At 43.2% G+C, this 14,747-nt stretch overlaps 1 protein-coding gene across 13 annotated transcripts in view; it reads left to right on the forward strand.

The window, feature by feature from the left end:
* RAB27A (RAB27A, member RAS oncogene family) overlaps window positions 1-14,537 on the forward strand; it is a 189,653-nt gene extending 175,116 nt beyond the window's left edge. For 11 of the 13 annotated variants that reach the window (XM_029575043.1, XM_029575049.1, XM_029575042.1 and 8 more), the window contains 2 exons: window positions 2,532-2,655; window positions 11,909-14,537. In XM_029575043.1, coding sequence (XP_029430903.1) covers window positions 2,532-2,655; window positions 11,909-12,107 — 323 coding nt within the window. In that variant the 3' untranslated portion in view covers window positions 12,108-14,537. The remainder of the gene's footprint in view (window positions 1-2,531; window positions 2,656-11,908) is intronic. The other 2 variants (XR_003852397.1, XM_029575055.1) reach the window with 2 other exon arrangements.
* The last annotated feature ends 210 nt before the right edge of the window (window positions 14,538-14,747 follow it).

Below are 14,747 nucleotides of genomic sequence, written 5' to 3' on the forward strand. Positions count from 1 at the left end.
ACCCTACTACCCTCACCCTACTACCCTATTACCCTATTAAGCTTTATAAATATTGTACTATTTGTACTATTTGTATATAATTCATGCATCAACCTATTGTAAGTATTTTATTACTATTACTACTGTTTTACATTGCCATATACCTTCTTTCAGTTGCTCTAGTTTAGCATTGTTATATTTTTCTAATGGTCCTTCTTTAGTTGAACGTTAATTGTAAAGCACTGTGGCTATTTTCTAACTGTTCTAGCACTGCTGCTGAAACTTTGTTGTATGTGAACCATCATGATGTTACTAAACGAATGGCGGTATATAAAGAACCTCAAATAAATAAATATGTGGAGAGGGAGGGAGGGACAGGGCCTGTGTTGAATGTTGGGGCAGAGATATGATTTCAGGGGCAGATCCTGGACACCAGTCCTCTCTCTAAGCTGTACCCTTGTAGCGTTGTATATTTAGATGAATACGAATACTAGTCAGGCAAGTTGTCATCTCTGATTACTTGCCCAGTAGCGAACTAGATTCCTGGTGTTCTGCCCCACTAATCAATTTTGCTTGCTGTAACTGCATTGCTGGTGCTGAGTAGAGTCCAGGAGTGAGTTTTCAGGCATAGGTTGTAGTTGGAGAATGAGGTTATAGGGCTGTCTGAGGGAAATGGAGAGATGGTCTCTGAAAATCTACCAGTATGCTTTGGGTTGCAAGAAATGGGATTGTCTGCTTGCATAATAATAATTTGGAGATGGCAGTTCTGTCACTTTTTCGTTGTGCCTGATCTCAAAATATGAGGCTAGCACAACAAGCAGGTGTGTGTTGGCGTCCAGTTCTCTGCATATATACCGGATACCATCTCTTAGCTCTTAGTCCCTTCACTGTAGCTGTGGAAGGGAGCGCTATGGCAGTAAGTAGCGTGGTATCATATTCTCGTGTAATCGGTTGTTGGTAGGGTTAAGAGAGAAATGACTTATGGTGATGTGATGTGTTACTTTAAATTAGGCAAGGCTCACAGAAGGTACTTTTGAGATCTCATGTTGCATCTTGCCATGAACATACAGAGCTGGTGTATGATTGGCAGGAAGAAAGAAAGAACATAGGAGGTGGGTGAGAGACAATTCCATGTTAACATTTACCTAGTCATGCTGTCGTTATTATCTGGCCAAAAAAAAATAAAACCTGGTACTAAGCTGACTAGTTCTTGTTTGCTAAAGGAAGGTAATTAATTACACTTACAATGTTTACAGCACCTTTCTGTTCTGCTAGGGACACTTTAAAAAGTGTCCAAGATAGGAAGGGCAACTGTCCCGGTGCCAAGCTGGGGGAGGAGTGGGCAGGGAGTAAGGTGGGGGGCATTATACCACTCTTCTGAGTCACTTTGCAAGCATGTCAACCCAAAAAGAAAGGGGGAATGGGTGCTGAGTTCTGTCCAGCAGCTGCCCCGACTAAGGTATATTATTCCTCTCATGTGATGGCTGATGATGGCTTCACAAACCTTTTTTTTTTTTTTTTTACTTATTCCAGAGGGTTGAAATACAAGATTGTGCTTTTAATTACAGGGATAAAATAACAAACAGCTCTCTGCATTAGCTATGTGCATTGCTGTTTGCAATTTCGTTCCCTGCTGTCTCATGTTATGTGCCCGCCTTGTGTTCTCTCCTGACTCTCACAAATAGGAGACAGGCTGCAGGCAAACTGAGGTATCTTACTGCGACGCGGTAGAGGCAGAAACCAAGAGGCTTTTGTTCACGTAGAAATGACTAGGATGTCCCTTCGTGTGCACTTGACTGTCCCGTCCTGAGCACTTAGCTCAGCCCTGCTGGGGAACCCCCTTCCACGTCTATGGCAGCTTCAGGAACATTAACACTGGCCCTCCTGAAGTTTCCCTGGGACATTTATCATGACATTGCTGTCCAGTATAAAGAAAAGCTTCTTATTTTTGTTTTATTTTGTCCAAGCATGACTTTTTGATATTTTTGTTTGCTTTTGCAGTCATGTAAAACATATCAGTTATAATATATCTCTGTATAATTTAGATGCTACATAGTAGTTGGTATAATAGTTAATCAGTATGAAAATCACTGTGATACATTTTCCAAACCTAAACATGGCAAGCACTCTCTGATCCAAACTGTCATTTAGCCATAGATTTCTGTGTGTAGTGAAGAATAACCATTAATATCTTTTTGTTTTTGTCAACTTTTGCAAAAACACATTTAAATGTATATCTATATATCTTTCTATATATCTATATCAAGAGATTCTCTAATAGCTAAAGGCAGAAAACTGCATAGCTAGATGTTTCTGGTACATTATCAGAGCAGTAATAGTAAATCAACTTCAGTCTTTTTTGCATTTACAGTATAAGCACAAATATGTTTGGTATTCAAGACTGCATGTAAGAAAGATCAAAGAGCCCAAGTCAAGCAATTGAGATAAAGGATTAAAATGTGGTTGTTTCAAGAACTCTGCAGTTTTACATACACCTGTTGGAGTCTCATGGAGCAATCTGCAGTAATTGCTTTCCTTGTTTTCATTAATAGGTCAATTACAAATGCATGCCTACTGTGAGAACCCTGACATTGTGCTCTGTGGTAACAAGAGTGATCTGGAAGACCAGAGAGCGGTTAAAGCAGAGGATGCCAAAGAGCTTGCAGAGAAATATGGGTAAGCAGCCACAACCACCGCCTCGGGACAAGGACAGAGTCCCATGAAAAGCAACTTTGCATCTTATCCTGAGTCTTGGTGGGGTGCTTTTTGATGATGTTTAAGTGACCAGATTGTTTGAACAAGTCGTAGATGGTCATTCACAGCTGCCAGGTTACCGGTCCCCTAATCTCCTCCTCCACCCATAACTCTCTACCATAGGGTCGGGGGTCAGAGTATGGGAATCTGTGGTCCCTTCATCGGCCATCCGTGGGCAGCGAGTCACTTCTGCTTTCATTTTTGGTTGTTGAAGTTCCTAGTCTGCCCCTTCTTATGTGTTTGCACTTTTTATTATTGCTGTGCCGGGTTTTTTTTTTTTTTTTTTAATAAAAGTCTCCTCCCATGAGACTTGCTCCCGGTTTACCTCTGTCAGCGTGATGCCTTCACGGGATTCAGCACAGTAGAACTTGGATGCGTAATACTGAGCAGGAGAAGCTGCCAATAGCTTTAAGCATCAAGGTCAGAAGAGGCATTTCAGCTGGCAACTGTTAACCTAAAATATTTCATCTACCACCACTATATAAATCTGTCTGTGCTTTAACATTTGAATATATTGGGGCGGATTTTAAAAGGGCCGCGCACGTAAATCCTTCTGGATTTACGCGCGCAGGGCCCTCGTGCGCCGGCGCGCCTATTTTGCATAGGCCGCTGGCGCACGTAAAGCCCCGGGACGCGCGTAAGTCCCGGGGCTTTCGAAAAGGGGCAGGAGGGGGCGTGTCCGGGGCGTCCCCGAAACGACACGGCGTTTTGGGGGCGGGCCCGGAGGCATGGCGCCGGCCCCGGGGCGTGGTCGAGGCCTCCGGACCAGCCCCCGGGACCGGCGGACGGAGCGCGGCTGCCAGCGACACGCGCAAAGTTACACCTGCTTTGCCAACAAAGGTAGGGGGGGTTTTAGATAGGGCCGGGGTGGTGGGTTAGGGAGGGGAAGGTGGGGGGAGGGCGAAGAAAAGTTCCCTCCGAGGCCGCTCCGAAATCGGAGCGGCCTCTGAGGGAACAGGCAGGCCGCACTGGGCTCGGCGCGCGCAGGTTGCACAAATGTGCACCCCCTTGCGCGCGCCGACCCCGGATTTTATAAGATACGTGCGGCTACGCGCGTATCTTATAAAATCCAGCATACTTTTGTTCACGCTCGCGTATCTTTTGAAGATCTACCTCATTGTGTTTAAGATTTTTTTTTATTTTTTGCAAGGAGGGGGTGAGATGTGGCTTTTGGCTTCTTTGGGCTTCCTGCTCAAACAGGGCTGGGATCTGGCACCATGAGCCACCTTTCACAACCAATTTGGGATATTCTCCTCCTCCGCCTCCTTCTCCCCCCTCCCCCCCCCCCCCCCCCGCCAGCTTGTGTAGCTCGGTCATTGAAGTGACCATCCTCAGCCAGGGGCTATGCACATGGGGTTCTTTTTGGAGCCCTGTAGTCATGGGATCTAAATATGGCCACTTCAGTCGCTGTTAAACAATGTGACTCCCCTTCCCCCCCCCCCCCCCCCCCCCACACACATTCCAAGGGGCTCTGAGTGCTGCCTCCACAGCATCTCTAGCCTTGGCAGTCCCAGGGAGTGTAAGACTCGAGCCAGAGTTGGAGCCAAGCTCTCTGCATGGCCACACACACAGCTCTGCCACTGAGTCACCAGGCCGGTTTCATCCTTCTGTCGAGAAATTGCCTCAGCCTGCTGGAATGGCATTGATGAGGTCACATGACCATGGCAGGAAGTCTCAAAGTATGTGGTGCAGAGCCGGATTGTCAAGAAGGCAGTAATCAGTGCCACTTTTTCTTTTGCTCTGTTAGGTAATTGTGCTTTCTGTGCCTTTCCCTGGTGACTGGAGCCGTAAGCTGACAGTTACACCTCCTAACACGCTCTTCACTGGGGACTGCTTTGTGAACGTTCTGGCCTTGTGTGGTCTGCTTTCTGTTCATTTTGGCATTTTGCAGACGTGATGTTCCTGGTGACCCAGCACCATTCGCAAGTACAGGAAGATGTTTATAGGATTAAATGTTAAACAAGGGCTCTGCACTTCTTTCTGCCTCTTTCCTGACTTTATAGACCCGGTCCAGCAGAACGTGACGCTCTGGTGAGCTTCAGTGGCTTTGATTTGATTACCCTGCTGTTTCGTTTTATTATTCCCTCTCTCAAAACCCTGGACAGTGTTCGTTTTAAATGTTTGCCTTTTTTACCCCGGCAGTATCCTCCCATTGCTTTTGGGTGCCAGAAACAATGCACCCTCTTTTTTTTTTTTCCTCCTCCTGGGGTACGGCTGGGTATTATCTGGAAAAAGTATGTGAAACATACTCTGTATATAATTAATCTGTAGCTTAATAAACATTTTAATAGCTTTGTCTACAGCACCAATAATCCATGTAATGGTGACCCTGAAGAAAACCTTCAACTTCTCCCATATTAATCAAAAATGTTTTAAAATCATCATGGTATATCCCACCCAAGTACTTTATCCTCTTCTGTTTCCACTGAAATGAGTAATACAGGGAATATTAAGGTGCTGAGTTTCTGACTTTGGACCAGTCGATTCCGTAACCTGACAGATTCAGAAACAAGACAGTAAGTGTCTCAGATTAACAAATCCATCCACATAAATGAATAACTTACATTTGGTATCAGGAACACTGAGCTAGTGAATTTATTTTGTTTACTCCTGTAGCGCTAGAACTCTTTGCGTGTGCTAAATTAAACAAGCGTGGACATAAGGGACAGCCCTGTCCACCCTCGCTGTAGGGGCCCCATGCAGCATATGGATCACCTGCACAAAAGATTTGTCAAAGCAATCTAAAACCTGAAATAAATATTCCCACGCCACCCAATCAAAAGCCTGTTCAGCCTCTAACGAAATGTCTGCAGTAAATGACCTAATAGCCTTGCTATTATGCCTGGAGTCATGACCCTTAAAAAAAAACAAAAAAAAAAAAAAAAAACAAAAAAAAAACCCCACGACTGACCCATTTGGATTAATTCTCCCGTGACTTTCCTTAATCTTTGGGCCAATATCTTATCCTATATATTTTTTACAGGCCATGGAAGGCTTATAATTTTGACTAAATGGCTTCTCCAATACTATAATCCAGGGGTTGGGAAACATATATATTTTTTGGACCGGAAGGTTGTATTGGGGGGCCTGGATTCGGTGGTGGGGTGATCAGTGAGAGTCTTCACTTTTGTGCGAGGGTCCCTCTTTCGTTCCAAGCAGGAGTTGGAGGTCTGAGAGGTATATGGCAGTGACATTAATTCCAGCTCGGGGATGTCACTCTGAAGAGAAAGTGGCAGGGCCACTGCAGGCTGGGTGTGGCCCACTGCTGCTATAATTGCAGCCTCAACAGACACCTTCAACTTTCTTCCAGGAAATGGAGTCTGGATACCATTTTTAAGTTTGGGCTGTCCCTTTCCAGCTCAGTATGATCTTGACTTTGCCCTGAAGCAGTGTCGCAGAATCTTCATAGAAGGAAGTCCCTTTCTTTAATTCATCTTCATGCCTTTTGATTATAGAGAGAAGTGCATTACAAGGGAATGAACCATGATTTTCTTTAGTATCGTTTAGGGACTGCAGCTCCTTCATGCTTTCGATTTCGTGTTCCTTGCCAGCAGCTGTTTTTTTCTTTGGACCTTTTTGACTGCAAGTGATACCGAGAAAGCTGCTTCTGTGTTGCTCGGATTTACCACTGGCCATGACAGTTGTCTCTTAGGAGATAAATATGTGGAAGACTGAGAAATTTTACCTGTTGAGTTTACTATTTTTTTTTCCCCTTGTTCCTTGGAAAGTGGATGTTGCACATGTAGCCGGCTCTAGTACTGCCTCCCACTCTACATGCATGTCAGCATCTTATCAGAGACCCCCATCCTGGAACTCACAGCTGATTGGCGGACCTGTAACTTCCGTACAAAGCGAAGCGGCATCCTGTACAGGCTGCACTTGATGGGATTGGAGAATTTGCAGCGTGTGGGCGTGGCTTGGACCTCAGCTTCTGAAGGTTGGACCATGTGATGTTCCATCATGCTCGCACTTGCCAGAGTTCACTGTAAAGGGGGTCCTTTCACCTGCATGTGCAGTAAGCTATCCAGAAGCTATACGCAGATAATAGTGTGACACTGCCTTTTGGCTAGGATCAAGTGTGAGATCTGAGCCGTGAACAGAGGAGTGAGGACGGATGAGGTTGAGAACCTATAATGAGGTAAAGCTCTGCAATGCAGCCTCAATGGGGAGATGAAAATGTTATGATCACAGACAAAGCAGGATTATTACTTGTTAAAATCTAAAAAAAATGAAAGAGAACCTTACTGAACAGGTCCTTCTTTTCTGATCTGTTAAATCTTTCATTCTTGGTTTTTTTAGCCATTTGTATAATAGAATTCAGGGTTTAGCTGAGCTTTTTAATACATTTTTTGTCTGCTGTCATTTCAAATTCTTCTGACAAGGTCTGCAAAAGAAAATCCTTAAGCATTTCAGTTTAAAATTTTGAAACACTTATTGTCTTTCTAAAGCTTGTGAGAGCTGTTTTACAATTAAAGGAAAACAAAATTGAGAAGGTAGTAGCGGATCTGGATGGATCGCATGGTGCTAGAGGAAATGGGCAGTGCTGAATTTAGCTTTTGTGCTACCCCAAGGCACTGTTGCTGCTGCCCTCTTTCCCTCACTTCAGACCTCCAATGCTGCCTTCATCTGGACTTCCACTCTCCCTCCCCTTGGTCCGCATGGTGCTTGGCAGCCCCGGACATGGCAGTGGCTCCTTGTGGCAAGTTGTGCCCCATGCACAGGCCTGGAAACAAAGAAAAGCCAACCGCTGACAGCACCCGGAGCCTTCTGTAGCAATTCAGCTGCTGCTATCAGGTTTTTATTTTTTTATACCAGACATATTTTCTCATTTTCTTATTTGGGAATCCAAAATGCCTTTTAACTATATAGAGCATTACTAGCTTATAGCAAACTGGAAATATCTCATTTTACCACAAAATGCCTTCTCCATTTGGAAACGTAGGGACCATATAAATATTTTTATACCTGCAGCATATGAAACCTATGAAAAGGGAAAATCTGGTCATATCAGCACCATCTGGTGGAGACTATGGAGTACTACGACCACTTCTGAGAAATAGAAGCTGGATTGTGAAAATTCAGCACAAGAGCAAGTCTCAGCTGGATGCAGCTGAATATCCCCTCTGCTGACCTGAGTGTCTCTTTTGCAACATGAAAGACCATGGCCCAAATAGTTCCTGTTTATAGGGCTTATGTGTTTGATACTTAGATTTAGGGGCTTTGGTCATGATGAACCAATGTTGTGCTGCCAGCTGAAAAGGTATTTTTTGTTTAGACTTTTTTCTTACAACATGTCACACTCCTGATTTTAAGAAACCTCACTAAATGTCTAAATTAGAGGTGTTCAGTTGAAGACAAACCAGAGGCTGCATGGAAGATAACAGACATTTCCAGCAAGTTATTCAATCCAGATATCTCAAAACATAGAAACATAGATATGATGGCAGAAGAAGACCAATCGGCCCATCCAGTCTGCCCAGCAAGCTTCACACTTCTTTCCTTTCATACTTATCTGTTTCTCTTGGCTCTTAGCAACCCTTGGTTCTATTTCCCTTTCACCCCCACCATTAATGTAGAGAGCAGTGATGGAGCTGCATCCAAGTGAAATATCAAGCTTGATTAGTTAGGGGTAGTAACCGCCGCAACAAGCAAGCTACACCCATGCTTATTTGTTTTACCCAGACTGTGTAATTCAGCCCTTATTGGTTGTTTTTCTTCTCCCCTGCCGTTGAAGCAGAGAGCTATGCTGGATATGCGTGAAGTATCAGTTTTTCTTCTCCCCTGCCGTTGAAGCAGAGAGCTATGCTGGATATGCGTGAAGTATCAGTTTTTCTTCTCTCCTGTTGTTGAAGCAGAGAGCTATGCTGGATATGTGTGAAGCATTAGTTTTTCTTCTTCCCTGTTGTTGAAGCAGAGAGCTATGCTGGATATGCATTGAAAGTGAAGTATGCATTGAAAGCCACATTAACTATCAACAAATATTGAATAAGCCTAATAATTGGTAATACCTATAGCCTATGAACTCTCCGTTAATTTTACATACTCTTACCCACCCCTGGTTTGTTTTTTTGGGGTTTGTTTGTTTTTTTTTTAATTTGGAGATGGTAGCCCTCCATCCATCTGCTCCGTGAAGGTGGAACACCAACCACTGGCCACTGGCATCCCGCTCCGTGAATGCCTCTGTGGCTACTGCCGCTCCGTGCAGTGTTTTGCTGCCGCCTCTTTATACACGTCCTCTAGACCTGATGGATCCACAGTGTTTATCCCACGCCCCTTTGAAGTCCTTCACAGTTTTGGACTTCACCACTTCCTCCAGAAGGGCATTCTAGGCATCCACCACTCTCTCCGTGAAGAAATACTTCCTGACATTGGTTCTTAGTCTTCCTCCCTGGAGCCTCAGCTCGTTACCTCTGGTTCTGCTGATTTTTTTCTGACGGAAACTTGGGGCCACAGCAGGGCAAGCAACCAAATATGTTTTCTCAATAATATATATATATATATATAATAATTATTATTTTTTTTTAACTACCCAAACAAAGGGGTGGTCATCGGTCCTGCAGGGACACTGGTTACTTTGTTTGCTTTAATCAAATGAGTTGTGGGAACTGTATCTGGAGTACAGTCTTCTGCTGTTTTCGGAGCCCTGCATTCCTGTGTAGACCATATTGGGAGTTCCCTACCACTGTCTCCAGTCGATCACAGGCAAGTCATTGGTAGTTTATACCCCAGAGGGTGGGATGGTGGGGGGATTACCTAGAAACAGAAAAAGGAATGGTTGCAAAGGTAGTGCTTGCATGAGGTGTGGACATTGTTTTAAAAAATACCAGGTAAAAGGAAAACCAGTGACTGCCAGCATGGTTAAACGGTGAGGTAAAAGAGGCAATTAAAGCTAAAATGACATATTTCAGAAAATGGAAAGAATATCCAAATGAGGAAAATATGAACGAGCATAAGACATTAAGGCAGGCCAAGAAATAACTTCAAAAGAAGTTGGTCATAGAGGCAAAAACTAAAAGCGAAAAAAAAAACACCCCCCTTTCAAGTACATTTGAAGCAGGAAGCCTGTGAGGGAATCAGCTAGACCAATAGATCATGTTTCTCAAGCTGGTGAAGTGCCCCCCTAGCCAGACTACCAGAATATCCACAATGAATATGCATGAAAGAGATTTGCATGTACTACTTTCACTGCATGCAAATTTCTCATGCATATTCATCATGGATATCCTGAAAACCAGACTGGTTAAGGGGTGTACTATAAGACAGGCTTCAGGAACACTGTACTGGATGACTAAGGGATAAAAGGGGAAAGCCATAGCAGAACTAAATGATTTCTTTACTGAGGAAGATGTTGGGGAGATAAGCCATTCTTTGGTGGTGATTCAGAGGGATCTGAAGCAAAATCATTGTGAAACTGGAAAATTCAGTAGAGCAAATCGACAAACTAAAAAGTAACAAATCACCAGGCCTGAAAGGGTATTCACCCTAGCATTATGAATTAACTAATATTAAAAACAGCTACAGAGCCAGAAGACTAAAGGATGGTCAATGTAAAGTCAGTTTTTATAGAAAGGGTGATCCAGGAAACTATAGAGCAGCAAGCCTGATGTTGCTTGGCAAAATGGTAGAAGAGTTGCTAGAAAAAAAAGAAAATTAGACCATGTGGCTTAAAGAGGAAGAGCCAACATGGATTTAGCAAAGGGAAGTTTTGCCCTACCAATCTTAGAGATTTTTTTTTAAGGTAACCCCCCCCCCCCCCACCCAAAAAAAAAAAAAAACCCAACCCAGCAGCCTGGCCTTCAAGTTGATCCAAACCTGCTGAAAACCCTCTGCCAGCCTGAAGAAGCCAAACCTGGGAACCACAGAGCTTGCCGCACCATTTGCAGGAGGCAGAGAAGACTGGCTCTCATTCAGATGAAGTCTAAAAGCCCAGCACGAGCATCAATTAGGGGATGCACAAATATGTTGGGCCGGCGAGCTCAGAGCATAAATGCCGCCACACGCACAAACGAAAAGTTTCCAAAAAGGGGTGGGGCCTGGTCATGTCAGGGCCTGGCCAAGAGACGAGCGTCTAAATAGCACACGCCGGGATCCCTAGCCACATAATTTTACTTCTGCTATGGATGACGTGTAACTTACAAAACAAACAAAAAAAACAAACCCAGGCAGACTAGCGGGATTTTAAAGGTCAGGGCTAATGGGGGGGGGGGGGGGGGGGGGGGGGAGAGAGAGGCTGTTAAACTAGGGCGGTTTGGAAGTCCTATCCCTTAATTGGGCGAACTGGCAATGGCGTCGGCGCACTTGTCTTTTAAAATCCCCCCCACTTATGTGGTAGAAGTGGCATTTGTGCACACAGGCATGCACCCACGTAAAATTGTGTGCACATGTGCATGCAGTCAGGCAGTCTTATAGCATGCACACGTATACACGTGCATGCTATAAAACGGGCGTGGCCCAATGAATATGTGCGCCCATGCGCCCCTGTGAAAGTTGCCATCCCTGGACTACACCAAAGTGATGGTGGTGTCACATGACTAAGCTGTGGGCTCTGCCTCCATCTGCTGGTAGAGGGCCATAACCCACTAGACTGGACTGGTGTAGCAGGATGAAATGTAAATATCTTTTGACAATATTCATAATAACCCTGCCTTCCTCCCCTCCCCCTTCTTTACAAAGGCACTACCAAAGCTAGATTATTGGAAAATTGACCAGGCCACAGTTCAAGTCTCTGTGTGTATGTGCCAAAACCAAACTAATCAGATGCAGTCACGCCGCTCCCTTAGCACCATCTTTAAATCACATGCAAAGGAGCATGAGGATCACCCTGACATACATTTTGTCCCCCAGATGAAGTGGGACTGAAAACCTAGGTGGAGTTATTGGCATATCCCTCTATTGTATGTGCTGAGGGCAAAGAGCTGAATATTAAACGTTTCAGAGGCCTGGTTTGTAAATTGAGCCTGGTGGGTTTGAATCGCCTGGTTTGGATTTTGAAGCTGGGCTTATATTGTTTCTGAAGAAAAGGTTGTTTGTTTGTTTTTTGCTCTTTCCTCTGTAATTGGCGCTAAGTTAGTCCTGGAGATGTGAGAACAAGCAGTGCGCCATGAATAAATTTACTGGTTTTAAGGTTTTGGTAATACAAAATGATTGATTTTTTTTTTTCCTTCTCAATATACAGAATCCCGTATTTTGAAACGAGCGCGGCAAATGGAAACAACGTGAACAAAGCTGTTGAAACCTTGCTTGACCTCATCATGAAGCGCATGGAACGGTGCGTGGACAAGTCTAGGATACCCAAAGGGGTGGTGCGGTCGAACGGGCATAGCTCTGTGGAGCAATTAGAAGCAGACAAAGACAAAGGCAAATGTGGCTGCTGAGAAGCAAACAAATGACGCCACTTCAAATATCATGCCAAAAATATACATACATACCTATATATAATTTTTTAATAGTACAGTTGTAGTTTAGTGGATTCCAGTTACAAATGACAGTCACAGCAAGCACCAGAGCTACTTATTGTATTAATGGCTTAATAAAATAGCCCATTGTTTGCCATATATGCTGTGTTTAACCCAGAGGGAGATTTTCAGAATTGGTCTCTCCTCTTTGGCAACAGTATGCAACAGAGTGGCTTCAAAGATGGATGGATTTTTATGTCTGACATCTTGAACAGAAAATTGTTCATTTTGCCAGTCTTGAATACTTGCTCACCTGTATTTGCTTCGCAAGTTGAACCAGCAGGTCTTGTATCTCTAGTTACATGACAGAATGCCCAGTTTCTCTGTCTAGGAATTTAAAATTGAGCTATTTATTATCTAAATACCAAGTCACTGCCCCAGAATAAGCTGAACCTTGCACTACCACAAGCCATGCCTCTGTGGAGGCCAAGTCATGGACTTCATCTCCTAAACGCCAACTGTATTACGTGAAGGAAGCCAGGAGCTACACAGCCTACGTTTCACTCGTGGGCTCATATAGGTGTGTGCACTTCTGAACCTTAGTTACATATGCACTTCTTATGTTTCAACAGGAATGTAGGGCAGGATATTTGCCGGCAAACGTTCATCAGGGCTGGTGCTTTACGCTGACATTGTTTGTGCCAGTTTGGGACCCCTTTTTCTTCACACTTGGATATAGAAAATTCAGTGTGGGTCCTTTTTATGGTGAGAGACAACTTCTAGAGCTGAATTTTGGTTAAATTGTTCAAGTCACAAATGATAATGCTGGTGTTCTCTTGGGGACCTCTGGGTGGATCTTGACACTACGGGCTCCCTTTTAATTCTTTTTTCCAATTCAGCTGGGGCAATTTGGAGTTGATTCTGTAAAAGCTTTCTTTTTTTTGGTATGAGATGAGTGAATGTGTTTCTTCTGATTATCCTCCCTGTTCATTTCTGTTTCTGCTCAGATCCAATATAAGAAAAAAGTTTTGTTTTGTATGTGGGGTTTTGCTTCCAGTTTCATTCTGTGATGAAAGTCCTACTTTAATCAGGGATCATATAACTCTAAAACATTTTTGCCAACAAATACAAAAGACCACATTAAACTTTTGAGATAACTAGCCATTTATTTAAATAAGGAAAATCTATGATATTGCTGCTTTTTACAGATACAATTTTAATTTATTGAAATATATTTTGACTTTTGTATGCTCAGGAAAAAAACTGCAAGCAAGATAGCAGCTTGGGACTCATAAGTAACAGACTGCTTTTACACCAACTATTTCTGCATAAGTCTAACCGAATTATTGCAAGTGAACAGGTCTAGGTCTATAGTGCTAGTGCCATAACCCTTTTTGTAGCAAAATAATTTTTAGTTACAGTGATTCCATGTTGGGGCAGTGTCTTCCTCTTTGGCGGTTGTCTGACTGACCCTTACTGAATGAGTCCTGACAGGACCCAATGGAGACTGAGGAGTGCAAACCCACATTCCAAAAGCACTGCTCATAATAGCTGATTTTACTAAATTATTTTTGTCTCCCAAGCATTACCCATGGCCAAGCAGGCCAGCGATTCTGAACGGCAGCTTACGATATATGTCCATGTGCCACAGTCAGGTTTGCTACTATTGAGAGATCAGAATAGAATTAGCTTTGCAAAGCACATGGCTGATGCAGCCTTCAGCATGGTTTTGGAAATGCAGGAAAATCAACTCTGAGCATACCATCCACTGTTAAATTCATCTTTGTCAGATATAGAGTTCTTGATTAGTAAGAGTGATGTTCTACTGCTTTGCCAAACACAACTTCTGATCACTGCGTTTTCTTGTGAAATGGTTATTTAATGAAAACTCTGTGCTATCATTGAGTGATGAGGACTTGAAGAGGCATTCAGGTGTTTTATACTAATTCAAGGCCTGAGCTGTAAGTACAGTTTGTTCATCTGTGCCTTTTTGGTTTTTTTTGGAGTTGCTGTCTCGTGGGTGGGCAACAAATGTATACCCAGCTCTGTGGAGTGCCGCAACTACACACACAAACTGCACATGTTTAGTGCAGATGCAGAAGGAAAAAAAATATATGTGCATGCAGATGTGAAGGACTTGTTTTACTCAGGATGTTTTACCAAAGGCACAAATCTAGGGAATCCTTTTTTGTACAGCCAACAGCTCAGTCTTAAGACTACTGAATAAAAGTAATGACCTTTTAAATAAATGTATTAAATGCAAATATATTTAGATTTGATACTAAAGACTTAAATGCCATATTTTTCTCCTGCCTATTGTATCTATTCAGAATATTGTATAAAAATCTTACTATATGAAATTGTTTTGACATACCATTTATACATATATTAAAAATGTTATTGTCTTTCTTTGGTGTTGGTGGTATAATTACAGAGGTCATCAGAAAAGATGTACACTTTAATAATTTGAGTTGTCTAAGCTGTTCTGTTTAAAAAGAAATACAGTTTGTATGCATTCTGTATTTTTATACAAATCCCTGCCATGTACCTCTGCCTTCCAGAACAGCATTTCTCAAGCCAGTCCTCCAGTGCACTAATCAGTTGGATTTTCAGGGTATC

The sequence above is a fragment of the Rhinatrema bivittatum genome, chromosome 13 (genome assembly GCF_901001135.1).
Source record: "Rhinatrema bivittatum chromosome 13, aRhiBiv1.1, whole genome shotgun sequence".
In the NCBI taxonomy this organism is placed as follows: domain Eukaryota; kingdom Metazoa; phylum Chordata; class Amphibia; order Gymnophiona; family Rhinatrematidae; genus Rhinatrema; species Rhinatrema bivittatum.